Genomic DNA, 27,248 nt, shown 5'->3' with positions numbered 1-27,248 from the left:
AAGAAGCAAGAGATTTGTAGTTTAAAAATTAATACTTCATTATGAAATATCAACCATTTTTGCCTTGGTTTCAGAAAAGATTCCACAGAAAACAGAGAAGGTTTTCCCGAGGGAGAACTAAGGCTCAAGGTTCCACGGTGAGAAAGGGAGTAGTGAATCAAAAACCCTGGAAAGTATCATAATGCTAAGGAAAAATTAAACATATTGATTTGATGAATTCATTTACGTGATGACTGACAAATTATCATCCAGGTTCCACTGCCCAGTTTTTATGGGGAGGGGGAGGGAGAGAGGAGACTCTGGTAGCTTGGCCTACTATTGATGTACTGTCCAAAGCCAGATTAGCAAGGGAGTGAAGGACTGGGGCTGCCTTAGAAAACATCCTCTGGGCTGGCTCTCGAGCTTGCTTTGAACTCTTGTTCATCATTATTTTATGTGGCAGCTTGTCTTTGTGTTGGTGGAAGGGAGAAGAAAAACAAGACTGCCTTTAGGTTCTAAATCAAATTGCTGCACTGCAGATTGCTGGAGAGGCTTTTCAAAGGCAAAGCAAGTGGGGACATTATGATTCTTTGTCTCTGTGGACTAGGAACTGAGGGGTTTTTTTTTGGGGGGGGGCGTAAATTCTCATTAGAAAAGGTGCTTTTTTAAAAAACATATCTTACATTCTTCCTAAAATATCCTCAGTATTATTTTTTTTCAAATTGATTGGCAGTTGGAGAAGATAAGTAGGAATCTGCAAAGGGTGCGCGGCCTCCCCTGCCATAGAATTTCCTAACCGGAAGAAACCTGGCCATTACCCCTCACACACTCTTTCTTGATGGTGACCTCAGGGTCCAAAGACATTAAATCAGTTGCTTAAGACTCCAACTTAGAAAGTCAGTAGACCCTCCTTGCTGGATCCCCACTGCACCTTCTTTACATTGCCCTATGCTGCCTCTAGCGTTAGGCTGAGGAACTGTAAGAAAGAGTGGGAGCGAGAGAAAGCAATGAAAAAGCTGGAGAGGGTCAGAGACACTCCTAAGAGAGCAAAAAGGAAAATACCTGAGTCAGGATGCTTGAACATCTGCTCGGATAAAGAGAAGCCGCCTGTTCGTCCCAGGCAAGGCGCGCATGGGACAATAGCTACCAGCGGGCCTCTGTGATGCTTCTTTTCAACTTTGGAAGATGAGCCTGGGCAAGAAAGCTAATCTCTTTCCTCCGGCCCTCCACGCCGTCTACTTGTATCCAAGTGACTCTTTCCTCGAACATTTCGTGGGCTTGTTCTTTACAGCACACTTCCTCACCTGTGTCTTAGGTGTCTGTCAATCCTCTCGCCCCTCATAGTTCCCAAGTTGTTATCCTGGGCTTTCTCAAACTGTAAACTCAAGCCTCGCTGGCACCTTAGGTGGATTCCTTATTTCGGCGAAAGTCCAGAGGACCCTTCCCGCCACCCGCCTACCCTCATTTAGACCCACTGGGAAGACCCTCAAAGAGCATTTGTGGAGAAGAAAGGGCGCGTGTTGTGGCCGCTGGTGGGCAGCTAGAAAGCGGTAGAAAGCGGGCAGGGGGCCGCGTCTGTGCCCGTTCGGAGGCGCGGAGTGGGAGCAGCCTGCACGCGCCCGGTGCCTTCCTGGCCCGGTGAAGGCTGGCACATTCACCCGCCGGGACTTGGTGGTGCCGCGGGTGGACCAAGGCAACGGGCAGGCCTGGAGGGCGGCGCAGAGGGTGGCGCTGGCAGCGTGAAAGGTGTCTTTGTGCAGCACTTGGTGGGGTGAATGGGGTGGTGAGAGAGGCCTGAGCCAGGACCCCGAAGGCTGGGGTTCTGGGACGCCGTTACTTGCCACGCCTTAGTCGCGCTGGAAAGATCTGGGTAGTGCCGGCAGGGGGCGGTGTGGTGCAGAAGGGGGTGGGCGGGAGGCCCCGGGGTTTGGTCTTTTTTTTTTTTTTTTTTTTTTTGACACTGAAGGGAGAGAAAGCGGGTTGGAACTGAGGGATGTGCCTCTCCGCCCCCTCCCCTAGGTGTCAGAGAGTTCGCGCTGATTGCAAGGGTGCCGCCTCTCAGCCGGCGCTCACTCGGTGTCGGGGAGCGGGGAGAGCGGTCCCCAAGGCGGAGCCTCCCGCCTGGCCCCCGGGTACCACTGCCCCCACCGAGAGCGGAGAGGCGGGCACCGCGCTGCCCTCCCTCTGCGCCCCGGCCGCGTGGCTTGCGGCTTATTTTCCCAGCTGGCAAGCGTCGCGCTGCAGACAAGGGAATGCCTGTGGTGAGTTGTTTATTTTGTTGAAGTTTGCGGTGGGCCCGGGGACGTGGGGGGCGAGCGGCAGGCAGCGGCCGGGACTGTTTTGTTTAGGTCTCCGTCCACCTGTGTGGTATAAATCTGCCAGCCTCAGGACGGCAGGGGGCCAGGGTGAGAAAACCCCAGCTGCTCCGCAAGGGCCCCCTGGGCCACTGGCAGATCTAGAACCTACGTTAGATTCTCCACTCCCGGAATCCGCTAGATCCCGGCTTACACTCCCCCTTCTCCCCGAGTCCCTGCTCAGCGCTCCCCGCGCCCGCTGCGCACAGGACGGGCGCTCCTACGGGCGGTCAGCAGCCATGGAAGTTCCTCCCCCAGAGGACCGGGGAGCGGGGGTGTGGGTGTGAGGAGCGCTCGTGGAATTAGCGGGAACTTGTTTTGGCTGCTTCTGGCATGCAGTCCACTCAGGGTCTGCCCAGGACTACACACGGGGATCCGGGTTGGCCAGAGTTTCCCAGACTTGAGGCTGCGGGGAGGTCTGCGGTTGGCTCCCGGGGGGGGGGAACCCGGAGGAACCCCAGGGACGGATGGCAGTCACGGCCGCGGCTGCGTTTGCCTGGAAGAACAGCCTAAAACACATTAGCGAGCTGGTAAAGCTTTTAAGGCCTTTTCGGGAGTGAGTGGCTGGCTAATGAGAGGTTAATTTTGTTTCGAAGGGAAGGCTGCGCCGGTTTCCTGAGATAAATGGACAGGAAGCGCATTACCTCCGCGCGCTGGCAAGCGGCTCCCAAATGCTTTTTGCACCTGCCGCTTTGAGCAGCGCGAACCGTGGCGGAGCCCGCAGGGATCGCCGGGGCCGGTGGTGTACGCCCGGGTTAGGAGCTTCGCGCACGCCCCGGGCCCTCTCCTTCCAGGGGCGCAGCGCTCACGCCGGGCTCTGGGGCCCTTCTCTCACACCCAGGGCCTGCGTGTTCCCGAGCTCCGCGGCTCCCTGATCCCGCCAAGCCCCCTCCAGGAGCGGAAGGGTTAAAAATGATGTAAGTACAATCCAGGATCTGCTTGCCACTGGGCAGTCTGACTCCCGGGCTATTTCAGCCGCTGCTTTTCGCACACTGTGGCCTGGGGGAGGGGGGAGGGGCGGCGGGGGAGCCCTCACTCTAGAAGGGGTTGCACAAATGGCAACCCCGGGTCTGAGTCCTGGTTCCCCTGCCCCCGTTGATCTGTTAACCAGGCAGAAACCCTCGTGTTAGATTTCTGGAAATGGAAATATATTAACTGGGGGAACAGAAAAAAGAGACCGCATCTTGTTTAGAATCCATCAATGTTGCTGGCATGCGTTTTAATTCTATCCACTTGCACATTCATACCGTTGCTTTGCCGAGTCCCCTATTTGTACTGTTTTGGCTTCATCTTTCCTTCTTGAAAACAAAGACGGAGGGCGAGAGAATACAAGTGGCAAGAATCGGGGAGGATTTATGAGTTGTACAAGCTGTCACTTCACGGTATTTTTTCCTATTAAAATGTAAAACTTTTTATAAGTCATCCATTTTATGTCTGTGTCCCAGCTCCCTCCCTAGATTTTTCTTTGTGGAGTCCTAATATCCTGCTCAACTTGCAGCATTGGAGCTGGGGGAGTGGATGCTCTATGGGCGACCATTCACCACACTCTTGCTTTCCAAGCGGACTCGGGATCTTGCTAGCAGGCCGAATTTACCCAGCGAGTGTATCAACTGACTTAAAGTTCTGAAATTAGGAACCACCTTGCGGTTTAATTGTGAAAATTAACATTTTCCTCTAGCCTGAACACTTATGCAGCAATAAAAAAAAAGTGAATTGTTAGGCTTATAAATCTTGAGCTTGTCAAATTTTACAACAGAGGAGCAATAAAGCACCTTAGAAGAAGTTTTTCCTCTAGAGCAGTTCCACTTCACACCAGGATTTGCAGTGACTGGAGGGCGCCCTCTATTGATAAGAAAATCAAGAGCACTCATGTACTTAAGGAACAGGATGGGGTCGGGGTGGGGGGAGGGAATAAAGGTAGGGAGGGAAAGTCATAGAAATCACGGGTGAAAAGACAAACTAAACTGAATTTGATCCTTATCTCTTGGTTGTGTGTCTTGAAGTATGTTCAATTCAGTGGGATGCTTCTTTATAGCGGTGGAATTAAATCTTGTGTTAAGGAAAAAGAAACATTTTAACTCTTAATTTTTTTAGCAAAATACTTTGAAAAAGTGTTCACATTTTATTACTTTTAAAAGATGTTTACCAAAATTTCATTAATTTTATTTCATTAATAACATATTGGAATTGTAAGAGTAAATTTTTGGCCTAATAGTATTTACTCCATAGTATTATCTAAACACCGTATCAGCTAACTCCCCCCCCCCCCGCCAAAAAAAGTCATTTCTCCAGTCAACGGTGAAACTATTATTTAGCATATTGTGGATATAAGCAAGGCTTGGAGTATATCATGGGCAATGAAAGGTGTGTTAACCACTGTGTCATCATAGTATGGAATAGGTAATGAAAAGTTACAGTAAAAAGATAGGCATCCTTCATTAGGGATCTAGTGGTTTGTACAATTCGTAATGTGTCTAATAAGTAAGCTGGGGTGATGGGTTTGCCCTCAATTATCCTGGCCCATTGATTTGCACATTGTTACATGTGGAATGTTTACATGTCCGCGGTTGATACGCAATCCCTATTTAGAGATTCTGAGTAATGTAGCGGGTAGAGTTGCCTACTGCGATTTGGATATACCGTAAGTGAATTTAGAATGGCAACCTTGAGCTATTTGGGGAAAGGCAAAGGCGAGGACAGTAGGAAGTGGCTCCCAGACTTTGAGGCCATTCTAGAGATTAGATACCACTTCACACCTACTGATAACAAGTTAGGACCTATTTTCAACCTCTTTTTCTGACAATTAGCTTTTCTCCTCATTTCTTGATCCATCCCATTGCAAAAGTAGAAACTGAGCTGTCATTTAATTAATCTGCTATTAGATTATGAAGTCGTGGAAAAGCCACTAAGCAACAACAAATGATGGCGTAATTACTCTACACTGCGTTAAAAGCTGACTCTCCTCATTAATCTAATTACACTGTAACCGGACACGCTGAAGTTCTCCAACTCTCAGACCCCTCCCAGCCGCTTTCAGGGAGGGAAATGTCAAAGGAACCAATACCGGAGCCACGCACTGCTGCCTGCGGATTTCGCTGGGAGCTGGCGGGTACCTTCCCAGTGCATCTGATCCGTTCCGAACCGCGGGTCACTTTCTGATTTCCCACGCGGCTGGGTGCTAGCTTTACCCGCCATGGGTTCGGAAACGCGGTTCTGCAGAGGTGATTAGATGCGAAGGAATTTGCCACATGGCGCTGGATAAAAGCGCCCGCTTCCTCCAAAGAGCTGGAGGTGGAGGGGCAGTGTGGGGTGATAAAAAAAAAAAAAAAAAAAAAAAAAAAAAAAAAAAAAAAAAAAAAAAACTTGGAGGGAAGTTGAACCCAATAACATTCATCCAAGGAGCGGTCAAAGGCCGGTTTCATTGTAGCGGCGGCCAGAGAGAGCGGCTGCCGCCTCTTTCTACTTGATTCGAGGAAACAGTAAATCGCGGCAGGGTGGACGGGAGAGAAGAGCGAGCGAGAAAGAGGCTGGGCCGGGCGCGGTAGACGGGACCCGCAGCGGGCGGACGCGGAACTCACATTACACTGAACCGCAGGAGGCAGGAGGCAGGAGGCAGGAGGCGGCGTGGAGGGGCGGGCGCTTTGGGCCCTGCTAGCGGCGGGCTGGGTCCAGCGGCCTCGCGCTCGCAGCCAATGGGATGGGAGGGCGGGGGTGGGGACGACGCGGATTGGCGGGCGAAGGGCGGGCGGGGCAGCAGTGAGGGGCTGAGATTGATCGATCCGGGGGCCGCCGCGTAGAGAGATCCGGGCGGCCGGCCGCTGCTCGCCTGGGCTGGGTGCGCCTCCTGTTGGCCCACGCCCGCGCTCCACGCCCGCAGAGCCCACGCTGGCCCGGGCCGGGCGCTCGCGCTCTCGGGGGCCGGACTCCGCACTCGCTCACGGTGTCTTTGTGTCTTCTCTCCCGCTCCCTCCCCCTCCGCCCGCCGCCTCCGGCCGCTGCGATGCCGCTGCGCCCCGCTGCCGCCGCCGTCTCGCTCCGCCCGCGGCGCGCTGCTCGCTGCGGCGGTGGCGGCGGCCCGTCTCCGACGCGGGCCTGAAGGAGGAAGAAGAGGAAGCGAGGCGCGTCCCCCGGCCCATGCAGCAGCCACGGCCCCGGACCCGCCACGGCGCCCGCACCGCCGCCCTCGCCGGAGCCCACGAGACCTGCATGGACGGGCATGGGCTTGAGAGCAGCACCTTCCTGCGCCGCCGCCGCCGCCGCCTCCGCCGCCGTCTCCGGGGCTGAGCAGCGCCGCCACCCCCGGCTCTGCCCGCCGCCCCTGGCGCTGCTGCTGCCGCTGCTGCTCAGCCTCGGACTGCTCCACGCAGGTACGGGGCGCGTGCGCGAGGGGGCCAGCCCCGGGGCCAAGCGCTTTGTTCCCAGCCCCCCCGAGTTCCGCGGGCGCTAGCCGGGGCGGGAGGGCGGCGTGGCGGGACGGGACAGGCCTCTCGAGCCCCTGACAGGCACCTTAGCCGGGCTCGCGGCGCGGCAGCGGGAACCCACCCAGGACGCCGGGGAGGCCTCTTCCCCGCCCGCCCTCCCTCCCTCCCTCCGGCCTTCCCGGCCTTCGGCTCGGACCGTTGATAAATCTCCCCTCTCCCGGCCGCTTATCGGAGATTTAGGGGGCGGGGGTGGCGGGGCTGCGCGCCCGAGACAAATGTTCCGGATGCTTTATTGCTCTCCGCCTTGGTGTTTACTGAGAGTCCGCCTGGGATCAGGTTTCCGCCGCCGCCGCCGCCTCCGAGGGGAGACAAGGAGCCTTGTGCTGCTGCCCTGCAGCTGGGGGTGGCGGCGAGACGGAGAAATCGCACCAGATGCAAAGGTTTTTCTCCCAGCGTTTGTAAACTGGGAGGTTAATTTCGAAGTAACTTACGTGTCTTCAAACAGGGGTGTCTTTTCGTATTTGCGAAAGCTGCTTTTAATTCAGCTCTCGGTCTCTTTGGAAAAACGCGTGCTTCGTGGCTAAGCTGCGTGTGCAGGAGGGGTTGACAGATACGCTGCCTTCTGGAGGTCGGTGCTTCCCCTGTGGAAGCACTAGTGATACCATGTTTCTGTTTAAAATCCTCTCACTAACACAGGGTTAAATCTCAAACTTTCTCAATAAAACCGGGGGGGGGGGGTGTGAATATATCTAGGATGCTCTTTGCAAACAAGACCACTTCTAGGACAAGTTTTTAAGTGCGAAATGGAAATAAATTAATTTTTAGTTTGAGAACTGTTTGTCGTTAGATAAGTTTTTTTTTCTTCCACCTCTTTTTGTCCTGTATTGGTATGATAGCAGTCACAATGCTCCGATCTGGAGAACCCTGAACTTTGAAGCCACCCACATGTATGTGTGTGGGTTGTGTGTGTGTGTAATTTTTACTTATTAAGTCATACCAGCCCCTGCTAAAAATCCTGGAGGTCTTCTAAGTAATGGGGGTGGGGGTGGGGGCGGAATGTGGCATTTGAGGAGAGGGCTTAATTTACTTTGTGTAACTTTGCATTGTGATGTAACAGCAGCTGCATTTTAAGTGTCACTTGGGAAAACAAACTGAAATCTTACTAAAGAATGTAGTGATTAAGGCTTTCAATTAGTGACTTGAGAACCTTGGAAAGTAATGTCAACCTGCTTAACAGTTACATGGGGGGAAAAATTCATGACATGTCAAAAGAAATATTCAGGGTTGTTTTGTGTGAAAAATAAGTGTCTATAATGTTCAGGCGTGGGTTTTTTGAAATGGAAATTGAATTTGCTAGGTGGGACTGTGTGCCCCTCTTGTCCGCTGGGGTATTGTTTCCCTTAGTTGCTGTAGGGTCCCATGACAGGATTGGAATGTGGTCTTTGAAGATTTCTTTGCTGGCCCATGAAAGACCTAAGACGTTGGTTTTAAAGGTTTAGAAAATTATGGTGCCTTAGTTCAAGAACTTGGAATGTGAAACTCCTCTCAGTATCTTAATATGCGCTCACTAAAGTCACCATCAGATTCTACCCAGAATTGCTGTGGTGAGTGATTTCTGTGGACAGCTTGTCGGGAGTGGAGCAATTAATCTGGCTATAGAAAGGAGGGCTCCTTTTGAGAGATCTCTTTGAAGAGCGGCGCTATTGAAATGCAGGGGCTGTTTCTCAGGGCAGGGAGCCTAGCAAAGTGCTCTCTGCAGATGGGCTACCATATGTTTTATGCCTGGATCCATATAATTTGCCTCAGCACCCCATATGGCTCCATATTTCACTTAATTCAGCCTCCGCATATCTTGTTTCTTTTATTATAAACTGGTGATTGTGCTGCAGATTCACACGTGCAGTCCTGGCATTGAGGACGCTGTTTTGAATGGTGAGGTCTTTTTGTCTGAATCATTAAGGAGAGCTCTACAGCTGAAAATCCTTTAGCACTTTCATTAACTAGAAGGAAAATGCTGTCACACTGATCACAGACGATCTGACTCAAGGAAACAGATACCTGTGGTTGCAGATTTTGAACTCTGCCCTTTAAGAAATGAAAAGAGTACTTTTATTTGCCTTCTCTTCAGCAAACCCCTGCAGTTCCTGACTGGCGATCCAGTATGGGAGTTACTTGCTTACTCATACACTTCATGGCCTTCTTGGCTACATCCTTGAGATTGTTTCTGCTCCGCATTGTCTTGGCATGTTGACAGGAGGCTTACTTTACCGCCTGCAACAGGCAAAGTGTGCATTGTCATTATAAATTCATGAAGCCTGGATATTTCTGGGTGTATGCTGCAAATTAGTCATTCTACAGGGGCCTGCGAGGAGGCTGAAACTGCTGACCCAAATGCACTTTCACTCTCATTAGCTTTTCTCCCTCCAATCATCTCGACTCCAAAAGGCTGTTAGAAACCTCATCCAAACAAAAGAGCTCAAGGAGTTGTGTGTTACGTGAGATTTCTCAGAGGAATCAGCACCTGCCTGCTAGGAAGAAGGAATGAGGAAGGAACGGAAAGAGGAGCTGGCATCTCAATTCTGCTGATTCCCCCTTCCGAACAGTTGCATCTGCATTGCCATGCTGTTCTGACTTTTGATATGTTATGACTATTTGAAATAATTATAAGTAAATGTACGCTCAGATATATTTTATAGACCATAAAAAGAACAAATAGGCACTGCAAGTTTAGCGGAAAGTTCTTGTGCTGTCATTTATTTGAAGTCTGAGGGCTCTTCATTACCGGGTGATTTTGGCCCAGTTTTTATTTCCTTGCTTTCTGCTTGCTGTGAATCTGATTTAAAAGGGGAAAATGTGATACTGTAGTTACTTAAACCTTTTTTTTTCCTTTTTTTTTTTTTTAGCTATCAAGTACCATTTTGAGAGTCAGGAATATAGGGGACATGGTGTGTGGAGGAAGGAAAGGCCCACTTCCTGGGCTTCCTACAGCTGTGTATGATCTGCCAGGACAAGGCCTTAACTTAAAATCCCTTCGCCTTGGTTTTCCCCATCTGTTAAATGGCTTTAATGACTTTGGGGTGTTTTGTTTGTTGGTTTGTGATTGATTTTTTTAAAAATTTTGCTTTTGTTTTGTTTGTTTTTTTTTTGGGGGGGGGTTGTGTGTGTGTTTTTTTTAGTAAAAGTAGTTGAAAATTACGATCTTCTTTGGAGAGAGGAATTCTATAAATATCAGCTGCTTTTGCTAACTTTGCAATGAGCAAACATAAAATAGGCCAGACACAAGATGTCTTTGTGATTAATATTTTAATCTCTTTTATTCAAGTTAAAGTGACTATCCAATCAAGACTAACATTTTTCACTTTTTGGACTTTGAAATGTAAGAAAATGTTTGGGGAGATATCTTGAGAAGTGGTCATCTCCTACCCTTTTCTCCCCAGCTGAAGCCAAACACAGATTACAGGCTGTTTAATTTAGATGTAAAAGCAGTTTACCACTGAGAAGATTAAAATACCTTTTTAAATAATCTTTATTTAAAAAACATTTTTAGTAAGTCTTTATCAGATGAAGTCCTAACTCTTGATATTATCCTGAACTTTGTTATGCTTATATTTTTAAATAATTACATATCTAATAGCACTCTACTGACCGACTGTTTCCTCCCACCTAGAATAAGATATTTTATGCCTGAAAAAGGTCCCAAAGTGCATTTTAGAGCAACCTCCTCATTTCTCAGATGGGGAATGTTAGACTAGAAGAGATTGAGACCTGCTCCATTGTTCAGAGGCCTATAAAGAATGTGTAACACAAATACTGTTGCAGTTCCTGTCTATAAAGTTTAAGGTGGATGGCAAAGGAAAGAATTTCACTTTTCAGTAATTCTTAGTGTCCCACTTTATGGAGCAGAATAACAACAAACAAACAAACTGGTGCACGTGACTGACCTAGCATTGGCAAGTCTTGAGATTTTTGTGCTTTGAGGGGTTTTATAAATTTTTATGTGAAGAACTAGTGGCAAAACATCATTTGAAAATTGGCTTTTTAAAATAGTAGGGCAGTAATACTTGGTTTTCCATTACTTAATTTCATCACTTTGCTTGAGCCATTAAGTTTATATGAGTTGTTGATTTAAGGGGAAAATCATTCAGATAACTCTAAGAATTCTGTTGTGTTTCTGAAAAAACATAGTTGGAAACATCTGTTTCTGCAGTGTGATTTCAGTGTCCTTTTTTTTAGTGTACTTTTCCTGGTGAAACTGTTTGGGAGCTGGGATCCCAGGGTGATGGATGTCAAGGGAGAAGTGAATACATAGCTTGGTCAAATGTATCTCTTTTTTTAAGAGAACATTTATACTTTGTGAAAACCAGGAGATTAAGTGATAGTTGATAAACAATTTGTTGATAAACATCTATCAGGAAATGCAGGGAAAAAAATAATGGATTTTTTTTCTTGTTATTCTTTCTCTGTTAGCTATATTAGAATCAGGTAAAGGTGTTTTAGCCAGTCATGCTATAATTTAGGGGTTTCCCCTACCTGAGTTGTGGAAGTTTTAATTGTGGTTTTGTGCATAGACAGTGCTTTCCAAAGCAAATTACTTATGCAGTTTTCAAAATCAAAACGAAGTTCACATCTTTTGCTTGGCCTTAGAGCAAAGGAATCTTAAAATCCATAAACAATAGCAAAGTTGGTAAAATTGCCATTTACAATGGCTGATCCTATAAAGTTTTAAGTTGACTAACTGCATGCAGTTTTTCTCCCAGTGGCTTAATTTGTGAGACACAGAAGCACAATGCAACCCTATTTCTGAAGGCCTTCTTAAAATAGGAGGATATGAAATAGAACAAACAGTCCCCAGAGGAGAATGTCATTTTCTCATGTAGCTCAGGAAGTCATGAAGTGTTTTAAAAATGTGTGGTCTTATCTTCTTTCCCACAGGTGACTGCCAACAACCAGCCCAGTGTCGAATCCAGAAATGTACCACAGACTTTGTGTCCCTGACTTCACACCTGAACTCTGCCATTGACGGCTTTGACTCCGAGTTCTGCAAGGCCCTGCGTGCCTATGCTGGCTGCACCCAGCGAACTTCAAAAGCCTGCCGTGGCAACCTGGTGTACCATTCTGCGGTACTGGGTATCAGTGACCTCATGAGCCAGAGGAACTGTTCCAAGGACGGACCCACATCCTCTACCAACCCTGAAGTGACCCATGACCCTTGTAACTATCACAGCCATGCGGGACTCAGAGAACCCCGGGGAGGGGACCAGAACCCTCCTAATTACCTTTTCTGTGGCTTGTTTGGAGATCCCCACCTTAGAACTTTCAAGGACCACTTCCAGACGTGCAAAGTGGAAGGAGCCTGGCCACTCATAGACAATAATTACCTTTCGGTTCAAGTGACGAATGTGCCCGTGGTCCTTGGATCCAGTGCTACTGCTACAAATAAGGCAAGAATACTTTTTTTTTCCTTCTTATACCTTTCAGGTGTCCGACTCTTCAGACAACCTGGGAAAATGGAAACAAAAGGCCTAGTTTAAAAGGAACTTTGCTTGGTCTTCTTGGCAAGCAGTGTTAGCAGGGTGAATGAAGGATTAAATGAAAATTAGCAAGGAGTTTCTTGGTGAAATTCTAGGGCTTATGAAAAATGTGTGTGTAAATTTGAATAGGCAATGATACAAAAAATAAAAAAGTGAACAGTAATGTTGGATTCTCTTGGGAAAAGGCAGGCCTGCTTAATGAAAAATTGCTTTTTTCAGTGATGTCTTTTTTAAGTGCATATGTGTATGACTCGAGGATATCCGTGTTTAGATTTATCAGATTTGACCGATGTAGGTTTTCTGAATAAAGAAAGCTGTGAAGCCTGAGGGCAATAACCCATCAGGAAATATATTTTATTGGAAATTTGGAAGCTCTGGTAAAAGGTAATGGCTATAAGCCAGCTTCCCAATGGCAGACCTGAAAGTCTGTTAGTCACTGTCCTGTGGTGACCAAGGAAATAAGAATTGGATATGTAGAGCAATGATGTATAATCTCAGGCTAACAATTTAAGTGAGAAGCTGAGGGGAAAACTGGCAAAATTAAGTTAAGCTTACCCTGCCTAGCTGCCAGTATTGTGGTTCTTGTTGCTTGGTTGGTTTTAAAGAAACTAATACTGAATCCTCTAAATCAACTTTAAGGCACCAATACCTTAGTGCAACGATTTTCAACCTTTTTCATCTTGTGCAAGCACACAAAGTAATTACTAAAATTCTGTAGCACCCCTTGCTGATCTGACACACACACACAAAAGGTATAATTTTGATTCATTTTCACCCAATGGCTGTTCTGTTGCTGTTGTCATTTTTTTTATTAAGTCAGGTATTGCATGTTTTAAAAATTCTTGCCCTGGCTGGTGTGGTTCAGTTGGTTGAGTGTCATCCCATGCACTGAAAGGTCACAGGTTTGATTCCAGGTCAGGGCACATACCCAGGTTGCAGGTTCAATTCCTTGTTGGGGTGCTTATGGGAAGCAGCCGATCGATGTTGCACTCTCACATTGTTGTTTCTCTCTCTCTCTCTCTCTCTCTCGTAATAAAACATTTAAGAAAAAACATTCTTGCTTTCTAAGTGCAAGTAGTACATGCTAGGAACTAACTGGGTTTTCAATTGCCAGTTGGCACTAATTCATTCACTAGTAAATAAAGAAGTCGCAAGGGTTTTCCATAATAATAGTGTCCCAAGTAAGCAGCTCCTTCCCTTTCTCCCCAACCACAAAATCACACATGTAGACTATCATCTTGCTTAATTTCCTTTATTTATTTTGTCTATTCATCAGTTGGCTTATACTAAAATATAATTGACAAGGATCAATCTTCTGTAATACTTAGGACTCTTGTTTTGATTCCAGGACACCCTCCCTTGCCTCCAAACCTGTGTGGTATATTTTTAAAGTGAATTTAAATTATTTTACTTGGCATTTTGTGGAGGGAGTTTATAACACCTCCAGAGATATCTGGAGACACCCAGGGGTGTCACACATCTGAGATTAGAAGTCATTGCTCTGAACAAACACTATTACAGTGGTGCAGACATCTTAGGGGAACTGAAAAATGTTTACACTTCAGTCCCAGTACAAGCCCAAGCTGGCCTTTCCAAATCCTACATCTCAAATAAACTTTCCTTTTCTGGTTTTTATAAGTATGCAAATTTTTATATCTGTATATTAAAATATGTACTTGCTATGTTTTGATGTAAAGTTATATAATTATGAAGTTTTAGGACAAGCCATGGCCAAAAATCCATCATTGAAGCAGTCAGGTCACAGAACCTGAGATTAGTCTTTGGGAAAACATAACACTGGAAATTCAAGAAGGCAGTTCCATTGGGAATGGAGAAAATCAGCAACGATTGTGCAAATACTTGATGACTTAGAGAGGTGGTGGTCTTTAAACAATACTATCGAGATTAATAAGTGCTGTGTGCATGGGAAAATGGTTCAATGGAACAATTGACACTGAAGTACTTTATTTAGATCATTCCATTTCAGTTGTGGTTGAGTCTATCATAGTTTTTAGCAAATAAGCAAAAGGTACACCGTTTTTTCTCTTTCAGTTTGTTAAGGATCAAAGGTTTTACCCATTCTAAAGAAAGGAGGTTGGGGGTCTTGTCTTGACATAAATTCAGGCCAATGATGAGAATGCTTGGTCTTTAATTGCACTATTGGAAAGTATTTCCCCACATCTGGTCACCATGCTGTTCAACAAATTACTCTATGGCTTCACGACCTCTAGTAGTTGTATATTTTTTTTCCCCCTTTTTGTTGTAACTCTCTCCAAAGCCCCCAGAAGCATCTGGAAGGTTACTGTTGAAGGTCTCTCTCAGTGCTGGCATGACCTCTGCTGATGAAACTAAGAGAAGAAGACCTAAAATTTTGCAATACAATTTCCTCTTATCTACCCAGGGCCAAAATAAAACCTGTAAAAAATTCTAAGCAATGAAAAAAATGATGGTAATAAAAGTAAAAACATTATGAGGCAAAAAGTACTTATGAAATAAGTTCAAAAAAGAATCTGATTTTTTTCCCCCCTTGATGTCTATGCAATAGTATAAAAAAAACTTTCAGAAGATTTTTTTACCAAAGCTTTGTACACATACGTAGACCAGCTCTTGGATAACCTAGCACTGCATTTTGCAGATACTGTGTCATCCTTGTGATCAAGTGTTTGTTTTTATATATATTTTTATTGATTTCTTACAGAGAGAAAGGGAGAGAGATGGAGAGTTAGAAACATCGATGAGAGAGAAACATCGATCAGCTGCCCCCTGCACACCCCCCCACTGGGGATGTGCCCGCAACCAAGGCACATGCCCTTGACCGGAATCGAACCTGGGACCCTTCAGTCCGCAGGCTGATGCTCTATCCACTGAGCCAAACCGGTTTCGGCGTGATCAAGTGTTTTTAATGACGCATGTGCTTAGTGTCATTAGCTTTAAGACTGACCGATGGTATTGACGAGACTGATCAGCTATGATACTGAAATCATATTTAAGCATCTACTTATTTCCTTGCCTTCAGCACTGAACTCAAGCACTAGACCTGGGTATTTGGGCAGTAAGGTCCCTAAAACAATTCTTCATCCTGGGAACCTGGCTTCTTGAGCAAGCACTTTCATGCTCAGCTTTGTGAGCTCTACCTGACCCTCCATGCCCACTTTTCCTCATCACAAAAATACAGACCTTAGTGGGGGGATATGTAAACAACAAAATGAAAGAAAAGTGAAGTCCTCTGTACTCCAGGGACCATTTACTAGCCAAGCTTCCCCTTTTCCACATGCAGGCAGTGAGCTCAGGGCAGCTAGGCCTGCAGTGCTGGACAGTGTGGCCCGGTCTCCCCATTTGTCACGGTGAGCGCAGGTGTGCTTTCTCAGGGCCTCCAGGGTTTTATGTCCTCTGCCAGCCTGCGAGGCTCCCTCTCTGGAGCAGACTGTGTGGTTGGCCATCTTGCCAGGTAGGTGTGTTCCGAGGCCAGGGCTGGTTTTTCATCTCTCCACCCCCCGGGGCTGCAGGGCTTTCTGGCACAGCTGCACACCTGGGCTGAGATCCACATCAGCTCTGGGCCATCTTCCCCACCTTTGGCTGTGAGAGGCGCTTCAGACCTGCAGGCACTGGGGGAGAGATGAGAGGACAGGCTGAGAACTGGCAGGGTTGGTTACTTGGGAAAGAAAAGCAGTTTTTGTTTGCGGGGAGGAGTAGTTCACACTAGGCTCCAGGCGGACACAAGTCAGTAACTCTCCTGGGCCTCACCAGTGAATAAACAGGTCATCTGTGGAAGTGCTTGACTTCTGTACCTTCTCTTCCACATTCCCCTGGCCAGTCCCTCAGTCTCAGCTCCTGTGTGCTTCTGTGTATCTCTGGATCTCTGTTTAAGTGGACTCAATAAAGATTTGTATATGCTGTGATTATAGAAAGTGATTTTGATATAATTTTATGAAAGGATCTGTACTTTGCAAATATGCTATATTCCTAATAGCCTATAGTATTAAAATAACAGTTCCTGAAAAAATCAGTTCTTGAGGTGCATTTAAAATTACTCCTTTTCCAAAAAACTTCAGGTATGCATTTATTGCACAGCTAAACAATGGTGTTATTTTTTAAAATTATTTTTTACAAGTAATTTAGATACTTCTGCTTTATTTTTTATTTTCTTTTATTGCATGTCCTTTCCCATCACTATAGCTTTCTTATCCTCCAATCTCAGTGAGACAAAATTACAAATGCGGGGGGTGGTAAGCTGGGGATGACAGATTTTCCTGTGCTTCATCCTTTAGTGAGAGAAGGTGGTGTACCTCAAGGCAGTTTGCATTTGGGAAAGAGGTGTGTTCTTTGTGCTTGACCAAGCCAGTGATTGTTGGCCAGGTGAGTGGACACTGAGGTGCCTCATAGGTTCTTGCTGCCGCCACGGGCCACCAGCTCCAGGTTATCCCCATGGGCAGTAGCACTCAACTACCCAAAGCATGGGAAGAGGTCCTTACCCTTCAGGTATCTCTCTATATATATTTATAAGTTCCTAATTATCCCTAATTCTTAAACGCTTTCTAGAAATTCTGAAAACTTTCACTGGGATGATGATGGAAGATGTCGGAAGACTTAGTTTGTTTGGTTCATTCTTGCTTACTATGTTCTTCAAACTGTAAACCCAGTGTGTTCCCTTATTTGCTTGTTGGGTCCTAGAGCAATGCATTGGGTCCTAGAGCAATGCATTGGGTCCTCCTTCTTTCTGGTGCCTCTTTGCATGTAGCTGGCATGTAAACCTGTATATGGCATGTAAACCTGTTGTGGATCCTTCTGTTGGTTACAAAATCAGAGAGTTATGTGCCTGCATTGCGAAGTCTTTCCACTGTCATTTTAAGCATATCTCTGGATCAAGGTTTGGAAATCTGTTCTCTCTTGACCCCAGGCCTAGGGCATTGTTTTTGGAGCCAAGTTTCTGTAACCCATCTGTTTTTTGTATCTTCACGGATAGATGCAGTGTGAGCTACACTGTGGACTAAGGTAGATGCTGCATCCTCCCGTCAGCAGGAGTGTGTTTTAAATATATGAACACTGTTCTTGCATGCAAGGGGATATTTTATTTCCTTCCAGAGAGCACAACTGCTTTGCAGATACATTGTAACCAATCTTTAAAATCTGAGATTGCTCTTTATTTTGTTATGACTTATCTGTTATGCAGGTAATTCTTGCCATCTAAAATTTGCTCCTTGTCCTGGTCCTCCTTGTTTTGCAGAAATTACCAGAGTTGCTTGACTAGTTGAGGTATATTGGGGAGCAGGAGGGAAAGAAGTTTGCAGTTGTAGCTCCCTGCTTAGTATAATAAGTTATCTGATAAAATTTATGATTTAGTTCTGAGTTTCAACCAGCAAGCATCAAAGGACCTACTGTGTGGGGGAGGTGGGGGATGAATGCAGGCTCTGCCTCATTCTAAGCACATAAGTGAAATTTGCAGCAGTCAATGGAGAATTGTGGGGTGTGTAAAAGCAGCCATTTTCAGGGTTTCTTTTTTGAACATTGGTGGCCCACATTCATAAGCTGGTTCCATGTGCAACTACTTGACAAGTTGTTGCAAGTGCCAAGAAGGGCCAGAGAGCCCTAGCTGGTTTGGCTCAGTGGATAGAGCGTCAGCCTGTGGACTGAAGAGTCCCGGGTTCGATTCCGGTCAAGGGCACATGCCCAGGTTACAGGCGCAATCCCAGTAGGGGGTGTGCAGGAGGCAGCCAGTCAATGATTCTCTGTTGTCATTGATGTTTCTAGCTCTCTGTCCCTTCCTTTCTGAATAAACAAAAATATATTTTTTTTAAAGTAATTTTTTTTTTTTTTTTTTTAAAGAAGGGCCAGAGAGATGGGTTGCTATACCCAGAGCACGCTCCTCCATCCTGGTCACTTGTCTCGGGTCATTTTTTTTTTTTTTTTTTTTTACTTCTGGAGTTTGACAGTCTCCCTTTCCATCCAGCCACTGTCAAAGTAGCCCCTTATTTACACCCACATTTCCTCACACCCCTACAACCTAGTAGGGTCTAGAGCCCTGGCTGCCACTTTTGAAAGGTTGTTGGTCTTTGATTTAATCCAAAAAGCTTTCTAGAATTTGACTATCAGAGTCTTCAGTTTTTAAATTCATTTTTCAGGATCCTATCTCACCTTTAAAAGTCATGAAAGCGTGTCTTAGATATCCTTATTTTCCTTGAATTTATTTATTGTAGAAACTATTGAAACATTGAAGAATAGTTTTGAGAAGAGCAGAAATCAGCTATAATTCCAGGTGGTAGTGTTCTTATTTGTCCTTTTTTTGTTTCCTGCATAGCCCTTGTGTATGTATACTGGATTATCAGGTCTTAGGCCCAGGAACTACTCAACTTTGCTTTATATAGTTTCAGCAAATTGCCTGGAGGCAAAAAGGATTTCCAAATGCATGTGGGAAAGAAAGAAAAAGGAGAAGGAATTATTAGCTGTATGGTGTAAGTATAAGTAGAAAAGATCACTTTGTAACATGAATGGGCCTACCTTGGTTATTCTTTGTGCTGTATTTTCCAAACAAGGTTCACCTTTATATTGTCCATACACATTAAAATATTCTGGCTATTGAGTCCTTTTACCATCTTTCTATTCTTTGGAATGAAGAGACAGCAGATTGTTAGTAAAAACTGTCTAAAATTGTGCCAGGTTTGTATCTGCCTCTTTTAAGGCCTGCATTTTGAATCTTCTGGACTGTGTGCCACTCTGTCCCAGATGTGGTTTAGAAGGAGGAGAGGACCTTCCAAATCCCCCATTTGTAAGTGAAGTTAACCCAGGGCTTGCCCTGCCCTAGCCAGGCAGGATTCCATGCGTCCCGTGGGCCTCTGCTGCTTTAAAGCAGATCCACACTCCTCCATAGTTTAAACCAGAGGCACAAGGCCAAGTCTGATGCACAGCTGAGAGTTAGAACTTGTTTTTCTGTCACATTTCCAAGTGTCTCTCTCTGCCCTGTTAAATTTTCTTTGAGTCAACATTTTGAGAGGAAGGGGTGAGAGGGAAACATTGGGTGGTTGGTACTTTTTTTGTTGGCTTCAACTAATGCTAACCAAACATTTTCTGCCTGTGCGGAATGTGGCATGCAAAAAGACTTACCTACAGTGTTGAACAATGAAAAATGCTACCTTACCCATTTTGTCTTTATTTGTTTTGACTGCAGTAGAACTTGCTCTTCCACTGTTTTGAATTTTGTGTTCTTGTGGGTGGGGTAACTTAAGGACTCTTCAAACTGCTCAGCCTGTCAGTGAGTGGTAACTAACAGGAATAGCAACACACTTCTAAGATACAGAATTTAACTGACAGCCTTGCCCTGAAAGCCCGGTGCTGTTGGGTCTAGAAAGAACTTCAGGTGAGACTGGTTCTGTGGAGAGAGGAGTTTATGTCCTGGTTAGCTGGTTATTTTTAGAATTGGAGTCAAAAGAACATTTGGCTAATTCTGTTGGGGTTCTCTCAGTGTTGGAATATAGTATGTGACTGTGAATAGAACTGATATGACAGCATTTCAACACTCACTTTCATAAACGCTGCAATGGGGTCAGGGTTCAATCTTTCCATTTTAGGATGTGTGTGAATACGCACAGATGTGCACGCATGAGCTTACGCAGTGTCGTCTCCCTACCTCGGGAAAATGAAGACAGAGGGATATTGTTTTTGTAGCATTCCTGGTAACCGACTTCTTGAAATATATGGTCAGGGCCTCTAACCACCTTGTGGGCTTTTTTTTTTTTTAATAACCCTGAGAACTTGAACCTAGAAGTGACAAAGTGTGAGTGTAGTATTGTGAAGACCTACAAGCCCTTTTATACCTTTTTAATCACCTCCCAAAACTGAAGGGGAAAAAAAAAAAGATTAAAGAGGCTATGATTTCCTAATCCCCAACGGTTTGGGAAACAGCTGTGCTGAACCTCAGCCCAGAGCATTTGCCCAGAGACCCTCTGGGGCCTGGAATGTGTGGCCCTGCCCCCACGTCCCCTGAGGGGTGAGCTCCCTGAAGGGGAGGGCCAGACCTGCTAGGGCAGATTCTTACCCCTAGAGTTATGCTTCGGGCCCTGGCTCCCACCTTTCAAAATATTTTTAGCCTCTGGTCTGAAGCACAGTGGCAGCCTGGGCCGTAATACTGTCCACACATGCCTAACTTCACATCTAGAAGCATAGTGAGTCCCTACATTTGCTGAGCTCCCAGTATGCAAAGTCTGAGCACAGCCAACCAACAGGAAGTTCCTGTGGAGTTCTCTGAGTGGCTGAGACTTGAAGGACCAGAGGCCTTTTCCTCGTGGCTCAGCACAGCCGTGCTCCGGTCTGCACAAGGAAGCTAGCCGACTTCCCTGTCTCTGAGCCTATTTACACTTCCAGCCTTCCTTGTTTTAAGTGTAAAGAAGTTTTCCTCTTTGGCAGTGGACGTTTTGGGGCCTGTCCCTTTTGTGTGTCATCCCTGGGCCTGCTTCCCTGTCACTCTGGCATGCTCCTCGCAGCCTTGGAGCCCAGCGCTCCTGCCCTGGACCACCCTAGCAGCCTCAGCTGTGGGTGTCCTTCCCTCTGGTTTGGTTTCTTCTTTCTCCGTCTGCTGCCAAGGCGGCCCTTGTTTCTACATGTATTACCTGGGGCAACAGAGAAGAATAAATAAGCTGATCCATTCCATTTCTCTGGATTCCTGTAAGTGTTCCTAGAACAGAGCTCTGTGGAAAGAGACTCTGAGGGGAGAGAAACCTGTTTTGATGTCTCTTTTAAAGGTAGCTGATTCTTAGTCCCATTCAAGTCCTAAAAGGAGTCAAGGGTAAGATTTTGAATCTGCCACCCTCCTTTTAAACATGAATACTGTCTTGTCCTAGTCCAACACAGTCATTTAACAAAATACACTTTTATAAGTCTTACATTCAGCCTTCCTGTAGTAGATAGTTGATACAGAGGCTGAGTAGTGATTGTAAAAGTTCACTTTAGTTCACTGAGATCACACCTTCTTGGCAAATGTTTTTCCTTTAATTTTAAGGAAAATTATAAGGGATATCAGTTATTAACCAACCCAACATTTTTTATTAAATATGCTACATATAAATACCCTCCTGGGTTTTGTTTGAAATTGTTCAAACAGAATGTTATTCTTGTTGAATATGCTTTTTCTCTCCCCTGCTCCTAAAAATGGGAGAGAGTGAGTTCTCCCATCTTTTGTAACCAAAGGACAGGCACCTGCCTCCCAGCCTAGGTGGGTGACTCAGCTCCACCCAGATCCACATGTCCCGGGTCCCTGTCAGGGGGTGGGGTGAGGCTGGGGGTGACCAGGAAAACACTGGAAGGAAGGAGTCTTCAAAGGCCTCTACTTCCTTTTGGTGCTTCCAAGTGTCCTAGGCTTTGACTTCAGAGGTAAAGATCGGGTGTTTGAGAGCCGGAGATAGAGCACGCGTATTTCTTGGAAGCACGTGCTCTTTCTTGTTGGAATGGTTTCCTTTTTGCTCACTCCACAGGACTGAATGTCGAGGCTCTGTACCACTTACCTGTGAAAGGGCCCCTTATCCTCCCTCAGATCACCTATTTTTTCAACCTGTGATGCATCCAGAGAATTTGATGAAGGGGACATATTAACTAATTATATGAAATAAAATTCATTTAGGTTCCTTTAACAAGCAGAATTTTAACCAGGTCCATATCAAAATTGTTTCCCCATGTTCCAAGCTACTGTCTGTGACAATTTCACTTTAGTTTGCTGGCCCATTAATCCAAGAAATGTGAGTCCCTTGACCGAGAAGTCCAGTTCTGGTGTTGGAGGGTTCCCGGAAGGGCCTGATTAAACACTGATAAATGTTTCTTCCAAAAGGCAACGAGCTCACACAGTGAAGTGCACAACCTTTGGGGAATTCTGCTGTTTGAAAACCTGTGCAGAGCACTTGACAAGGCTATCGAGCTTGGGAAAGATACGTCTGTATCTTGGCAAGAACAGTGCCTGAGTTTTCCTTTTTGTTGGCTACCTCGTTTTTTTTTAAAAATACATCCTCCCTGTCCCCCATCTCTCCACTCCCAACCCCCACCCCCTGCAAGAAACTAGAGGCAGATGCCTCTAAATTTTGATATTTCACAGCAAACCTTAAGTCTTTCTTGCTTTTATGTGTGGAAAGGTTGATTTGTAGCTGCTCTCTTTCTCTTCCTGATAGACCTTGTGGGTGGTAAAGATCTCAGGGAGTGAGTATTAAAAATGAATGAGGAGAGCTGGAGTAGTTTGTCTGAGGTGGGGTTTGAGAGGGTCTGGGTGGGGGAGGTTTAACAAAAGGCATTGATGTTTTAAATGCACAGAAATGCCATCCATCAATAATAAATGGTGTGGCATAGAACAGATGTGCCAAATTGAGTTATTACAGCATATGGATCTCTTCATAGAGGGAGAAAAGAAAGCAGCATAGCTGGTGTTTTTAAAATTATCTGAGAGCTTTAGAATATGATTCCGAATACCCTGTTTTTACAAAGCTCTGATAACTGCTAGTTGGAAATACAAAGGTTGGAATTTCCAAAAATTTTTAATTAAGTTTTGAATGTTTTAAAAGAGTTAATGTTCTTTTCTGAAGAGGGAGACAGAATCTGAAAATGCATTTCTGGCCCTTTATGTCTGAGTGCTTGCTGTTTAAGAGCTTGTATTGTAATTATATGAGGAATGAAATTGCATTACAAAACTTAAGTCACGTGAAACTATTAGCTAGTGTTTTCTACATTTACATGGATGGTATCTCTAGGTACGTACTTAAACTACAGAGGACCACTTAGGAAACCCCCTCATGCTTTGAGATCGATGATGCATCACCCTCAGCATTTTGATTCATGAGCTAATTGTTTACAGAGGCTCTGTGAGAATTATGAGAAATATCAGCTTCAGTGTCTCAGGGAAAATCACTCCCAGGGAATTGGACAGATAAAAATCTTTTAGATAAGCTGGAATATTTTGTAAGTGTAGATACTAGTGCAAAGGTCAAGCTTTGAGTTTTACTTGATCTTCACAAGGTGTGTCACAGGCATAGCAAGGGACAGTATGTGTGAGGGTTTGAAATGAGTCCTGGTAGGAATGGGTGTGCTCGGTGAAAACAGCAGAGCCCTGGTAAGACATGAGGAAGGACTCCACTCATCTCAGTATTGACCCACGCTTGCCTTTTTGGAAACTTCTGTGGAACTGGATCTCTGTTTTCCCAACAAAACTAATTCCTCTTTGTTTTTTTCTAAGGTGAACAAAAAGTACTTAATTCTTGCAAATAAGTCGGTTTAAATTTGAGGTTTGTTAGACTCAAAAAACAAATTACTTAGCTGTTGCAGAAGAGTTTGTGGAATCTTTGGGAATGTTCTAATTGAAAACGAGGATACTGATTATATGAAAAGTCTATTACTATTATTTTAGCCATTTATATTAGCATGTTAAGCGCCCAGTCAGTCACCGGTGTCTGATACTATACTTTCCATCCAGAAGAAAAACAGGCTGAGCGCTTAACATGTTAACTTTGAATCTTTCAGGTGCAGAATTTATTTGAATTAATCTTTTCACCTGCAAGGGATCCTAGCTTGCCTTAAAAAAAAAACACACCTTGTCAAACTGTCTTTAGAGCCACCAAATAAATCTATTTTATTGTCCCATTAGATACCTCGCTCAAAGTCCCATTCACTCTGGGAGGTCCTATGTTTGGACGCACAGCCCATGTCCTGAACTCATCCCTGTGCCCACTTGGGGTTGTTAAGGTGTTGAAATGGGAGAAGGCTGGTGGTGAAATTAAATTGTGGCTCAGGGTAATTAGGAAGGGAGAAATCCAAGCACTTCATAGCACATTGTCTGGCCTTAGTTGCAGCTGCAAACAACGGATATGAATTTAACCAATTGCTACAGTGCAGCTGGTTCAGATCTGGCTTTACAACTGGCTGAAGTAAAATGAAATGGCTGGAAAATTCCAGTCAAGTAACACCAGTGGGAACATGTGGGATTAAATAGTGTGAGCAAATGCTGGCTGAGTTCAGGAAAAAAACTTCAGACATAAACTTGAGGGTGGTGGTGAGGACTCAGAGAGAGAGGGGCGGGAGGGGGCCGGGGCATTTTCTGGCCTTTTTAACAAGGGTCTATTGTTTTGATTGGTTTCCTTGCAGGAGGTGGTTTCCTCCATCCAGAGTAATTTGTAGTGTGCCGGCCTGTCTACCTTCCTCCTTGACTGAAGTCACCTGATACTTTTTTTTTTTTTTCCTCCAAGAAGAAAGAAAAATAAGCTGTTACCTCAGTGACTGACAATAACACAAATCTCAAAACGTAGCCCTTTTTTCTTCGGGACCGTTTTCCCACCTTGTGAGACCAGGAGGTCCTCTCTTCCTTCCACCACCTGCACGGGAGATGTTGAGTGTGTTAGAGGCCTAGGTGCTCAAAGGTTCCGTTTTTTAAAATAATTGTTCTGAGGAAAGAAAGTGGGTTCACTAAAGGGAAGCTTTTGTGTTGTCAGGTTTGTTGGTTTTTCTCCATGAATTGTCTGCTTAGTTTGGAGAATTGAGAGTTGGCTGGGAGAATTCTGAGAGGCTAAAGGGCCGTGTGCTATTTGGGGAAAACATTTGCTGTAACTAGGTTTAGGGTATTTATTCTCTGCCAGTGCTTGGGAGCTGTATCTGCCAAGTGATTTTCCTGTCGCAGGGATTAGCCAGTCATGTGAAACATTTGATTAAGAGACTTAGAGAAATCTTTCCTGAGGCCCTTGCTTGGTAGCTGTGTGGTAGCTGCCGCTGGGATGACCCCTCAACTCCCTGCTACGTCCCCAGTGGTCACAAGTAAGTTTGTAGTGTTTAGTCATGGGATATTTTTTTTACAGTCCAATGAAGAAACTTTTAGGAATCAAAGTTCTGGTAGGTATATTGTTAATTGCATCATTTAGAAAGGAATCTTTTCTTAGAACTATACCACTCATCTTAGAAAGAGACAAGATATTATAAACCAGGCGTCCTCAAACTACGGCCCGCGGGCCACATGCGGGTGTTTTTGCCGTTTTGTTTTTTTACTTCAAAATAAGATATGTGCAGTGTGCATAGGAATTTGTTCATAGTTTTTTTTAAACTATAGTCTGGCCCTCCAACGGTCTGAGGGACAGTGAACTGGCCCCCTGTTTAAATAGTTTGTGGACCCCTGATAAACGATCGCTAAAAACCTGCCTATATCCCAACAGCAACACTGTTCTCAGTCGAGACACATTTTCCTCGTGCACATTCCCTGGACTTGTGTTACATGTTCATTCTAAACACACAGGACTTTCTAATTTTCCCTCACAGCAACATTATTCTTTGTGGGGGGGTGAACGTGGAGGTTCCTTCTCTAGCTGTTCAACTCCAGAGTAAGGAAAGCCCTTGCTGCAGAGGGAGGCACCGTCCTTTTCCCTCCCATTGTGTTAAACCCTGTGCATCTTCCTCCTTCCCACAGATCACGATCATCTTCAAAGCCCACCGCGAGTGTACAGATCAGAAGGTGTACCAAGCTGTGACCGATGACCTGCCGGCTGCCTTTGTGGATGGCAGCACCAGCGGTGGGGACGGCGACGTCAAGAGCCTGCGAATCGTGGAAAGGGAGAGTGGCCGCTACGTGGAGATGCACGCCCGCTACATAGGGACTACGGTGTTTGTGCGGCAGCTGGGTCGCTACCTGACCCTCGCCATCCGCATGCCCGAAGACCTGGCCATGTCCTACGAGGAAAGCCAGGACCTGCAGCTGTGTGTCAATGGCTGCCCCCTGAGCGAGCGCATCGACGACGGGCAGGGCCAGGTGTCTGCCATCCTGGGGCACACCCTGCCTCACACCTCTCTGGCACAGGCCTGGCCTGGCTACACACTGGAGACTGCCAACGCTCAATGCCACGAGAAGATGCCGGTGAAGGACATCTATTTCCAGTCCTGTGTCTTCGACCTGCTCACCACTGGTGATGCCAACTTCACCGCAGCTGCCCACAGCGCCTTGGAGGACGTGGAGGCGCTGCACCCGAGGAAGGAACGCTGGCACATTTTCCCGAGCAGCGGGCACGAGGCGCCCCGAGTGGGCAGCCATTGGTCTCTCAGTCTAGGACTCACATGCTTGATCCTTGTTGTGTTTTTGTAGGGGTTGTCTTTTTTTTTTTTTTTTGTCTATAACAAAATTTTAAATATATATTGTCATAATATATTGAGTAAAAGAGTATATATGTATATACCATGTATATGACAGGATGTTTGTCCTGGGACACCCACCAGATTGTACATACTGTGTTTGACTGTTCTCACGTATGTTGGATGTAGTGTTCTTTGATTGTATCGATTTTATTTTGCAGTTTTGTGAAATGTTTTATAATGTCCCTGCCTGGGGACCTGTTAGAAAGCACTTTATTTTTTATATATTAAATATTTATGTGTGTACCTGGTTAGTATGTATAGTACATATACAGAGACACCATACCCAGCAACCCTTTGAATATGACCAGTGATGATGTGTGTAGCTGTTCTTGGCCGCCCCCTTCTGCCCTTTCCCATTGCTACTGATCCCCACAGTGTACAGCCTCCCCGTTCCTTAAAGCTCCTCACCTCTTCTGTCCTCACTTGATTGGAAGTTAACTCCTTACGGTGCTTTTTGGCAGTTAAATACCGATGTTGAAGAAGCCTCTCTAACAACTCACTTTCCCAGGGGGCAGGGAGAATACTACTATGACCCGTATTAAACTAGGATTGTTGTATGTAAGAACTTACAGCATGTTAAGTTGAACCATATGAAACTGCTGTCTTTATAGGTCAGAAGGGGCAATTTCATCAATAAATAACGAGGCATTTTGCTAGACTCCCATAGCTCTCAGCCTTTCTTATCCCATGTCCCTTTTTAAACTATCGTGTTTTCCCCCGCCCTCTTTCCACTCTTATTTTGCATTGAACAAAAAGGCAAAAAAACAGATTTAGCCTTGCTGTAGAATTAATGCGAGGCCACTTTCTTAGCCTTCTTTACTGAGGCCCAGATC

At 45.5% G+C, this 27,248-nt stretch overlaps 1 protein-coding gene across 3 annotated transcripts; it reads left to right on the top strand.

Moving 5' to 3' along the window:
• The first annotated feature begins 105 nt into the window (after positions 1-105).
• RGMB (repulsive guidance molecule BMP co-receptor b) lies at positions 106-26,658 on the top strand. Of its 3 annotated transcripts, XM_008144517.3 has the most exons (6): positions 106-137; positions 1,999-2,240; positions 3,175-3,250; positions 6,432-6,700; positions 11,687-12,195; positions 25,697-26,658. In XM_008144517.3, the coding sequence occupies exons 3-6, from the start codon at positions 3,246-3,248 to the stop codon at positions 26,363-26,365; spliced, it is 1,452 nt and encodes a 483-aa protein (XP_008142739.2). In that variant the 5' UTR covers positions 106-137; positions 1,999-2,240; positions 3,175-3,245; the 3' UTR covers positions 26,366-26,658. The 3 variants fall into 3 exon arrangements, with proteins under 3 accessions (XP_008142739.2, XP_054571016.1, XP_054571015.1); XM_054715041.1 differs by lacking the exon at positions 106-137 and having other exon boundaries at positions 2,176-2,240; positions 2,935-3,250; XM_054715040.1 differs by lacking the exon at positions 106-137 and having other exon boundaries at positions 2,177-2,240; positions 2,930-3,250.
• Positions 26,659-27,248: the final 590 nt, after the last annotated feature.

Source organism: Eptesicus fuscus, chromosome 4 (assembly GCF_027574615.1).
Source record: "Eptesicus fuscus isolate TK198812 chromosome 4, DD_ASM_mEF_20220401, whole genome shotgun sequence".
NCBI classification, from domain to species: domain Eukaryota; kingdom Metazoa; phylum Chordata; class Mammalia; order Chiroptera; family Vespertilionidae; genus Eptesicus; species Eptesicus fuscus.
The sequence above is the reverse complement of the archived record's forward strand: the minus strand, read 5'-3'. Positions and strand labels throughout refer to the sequence as shown.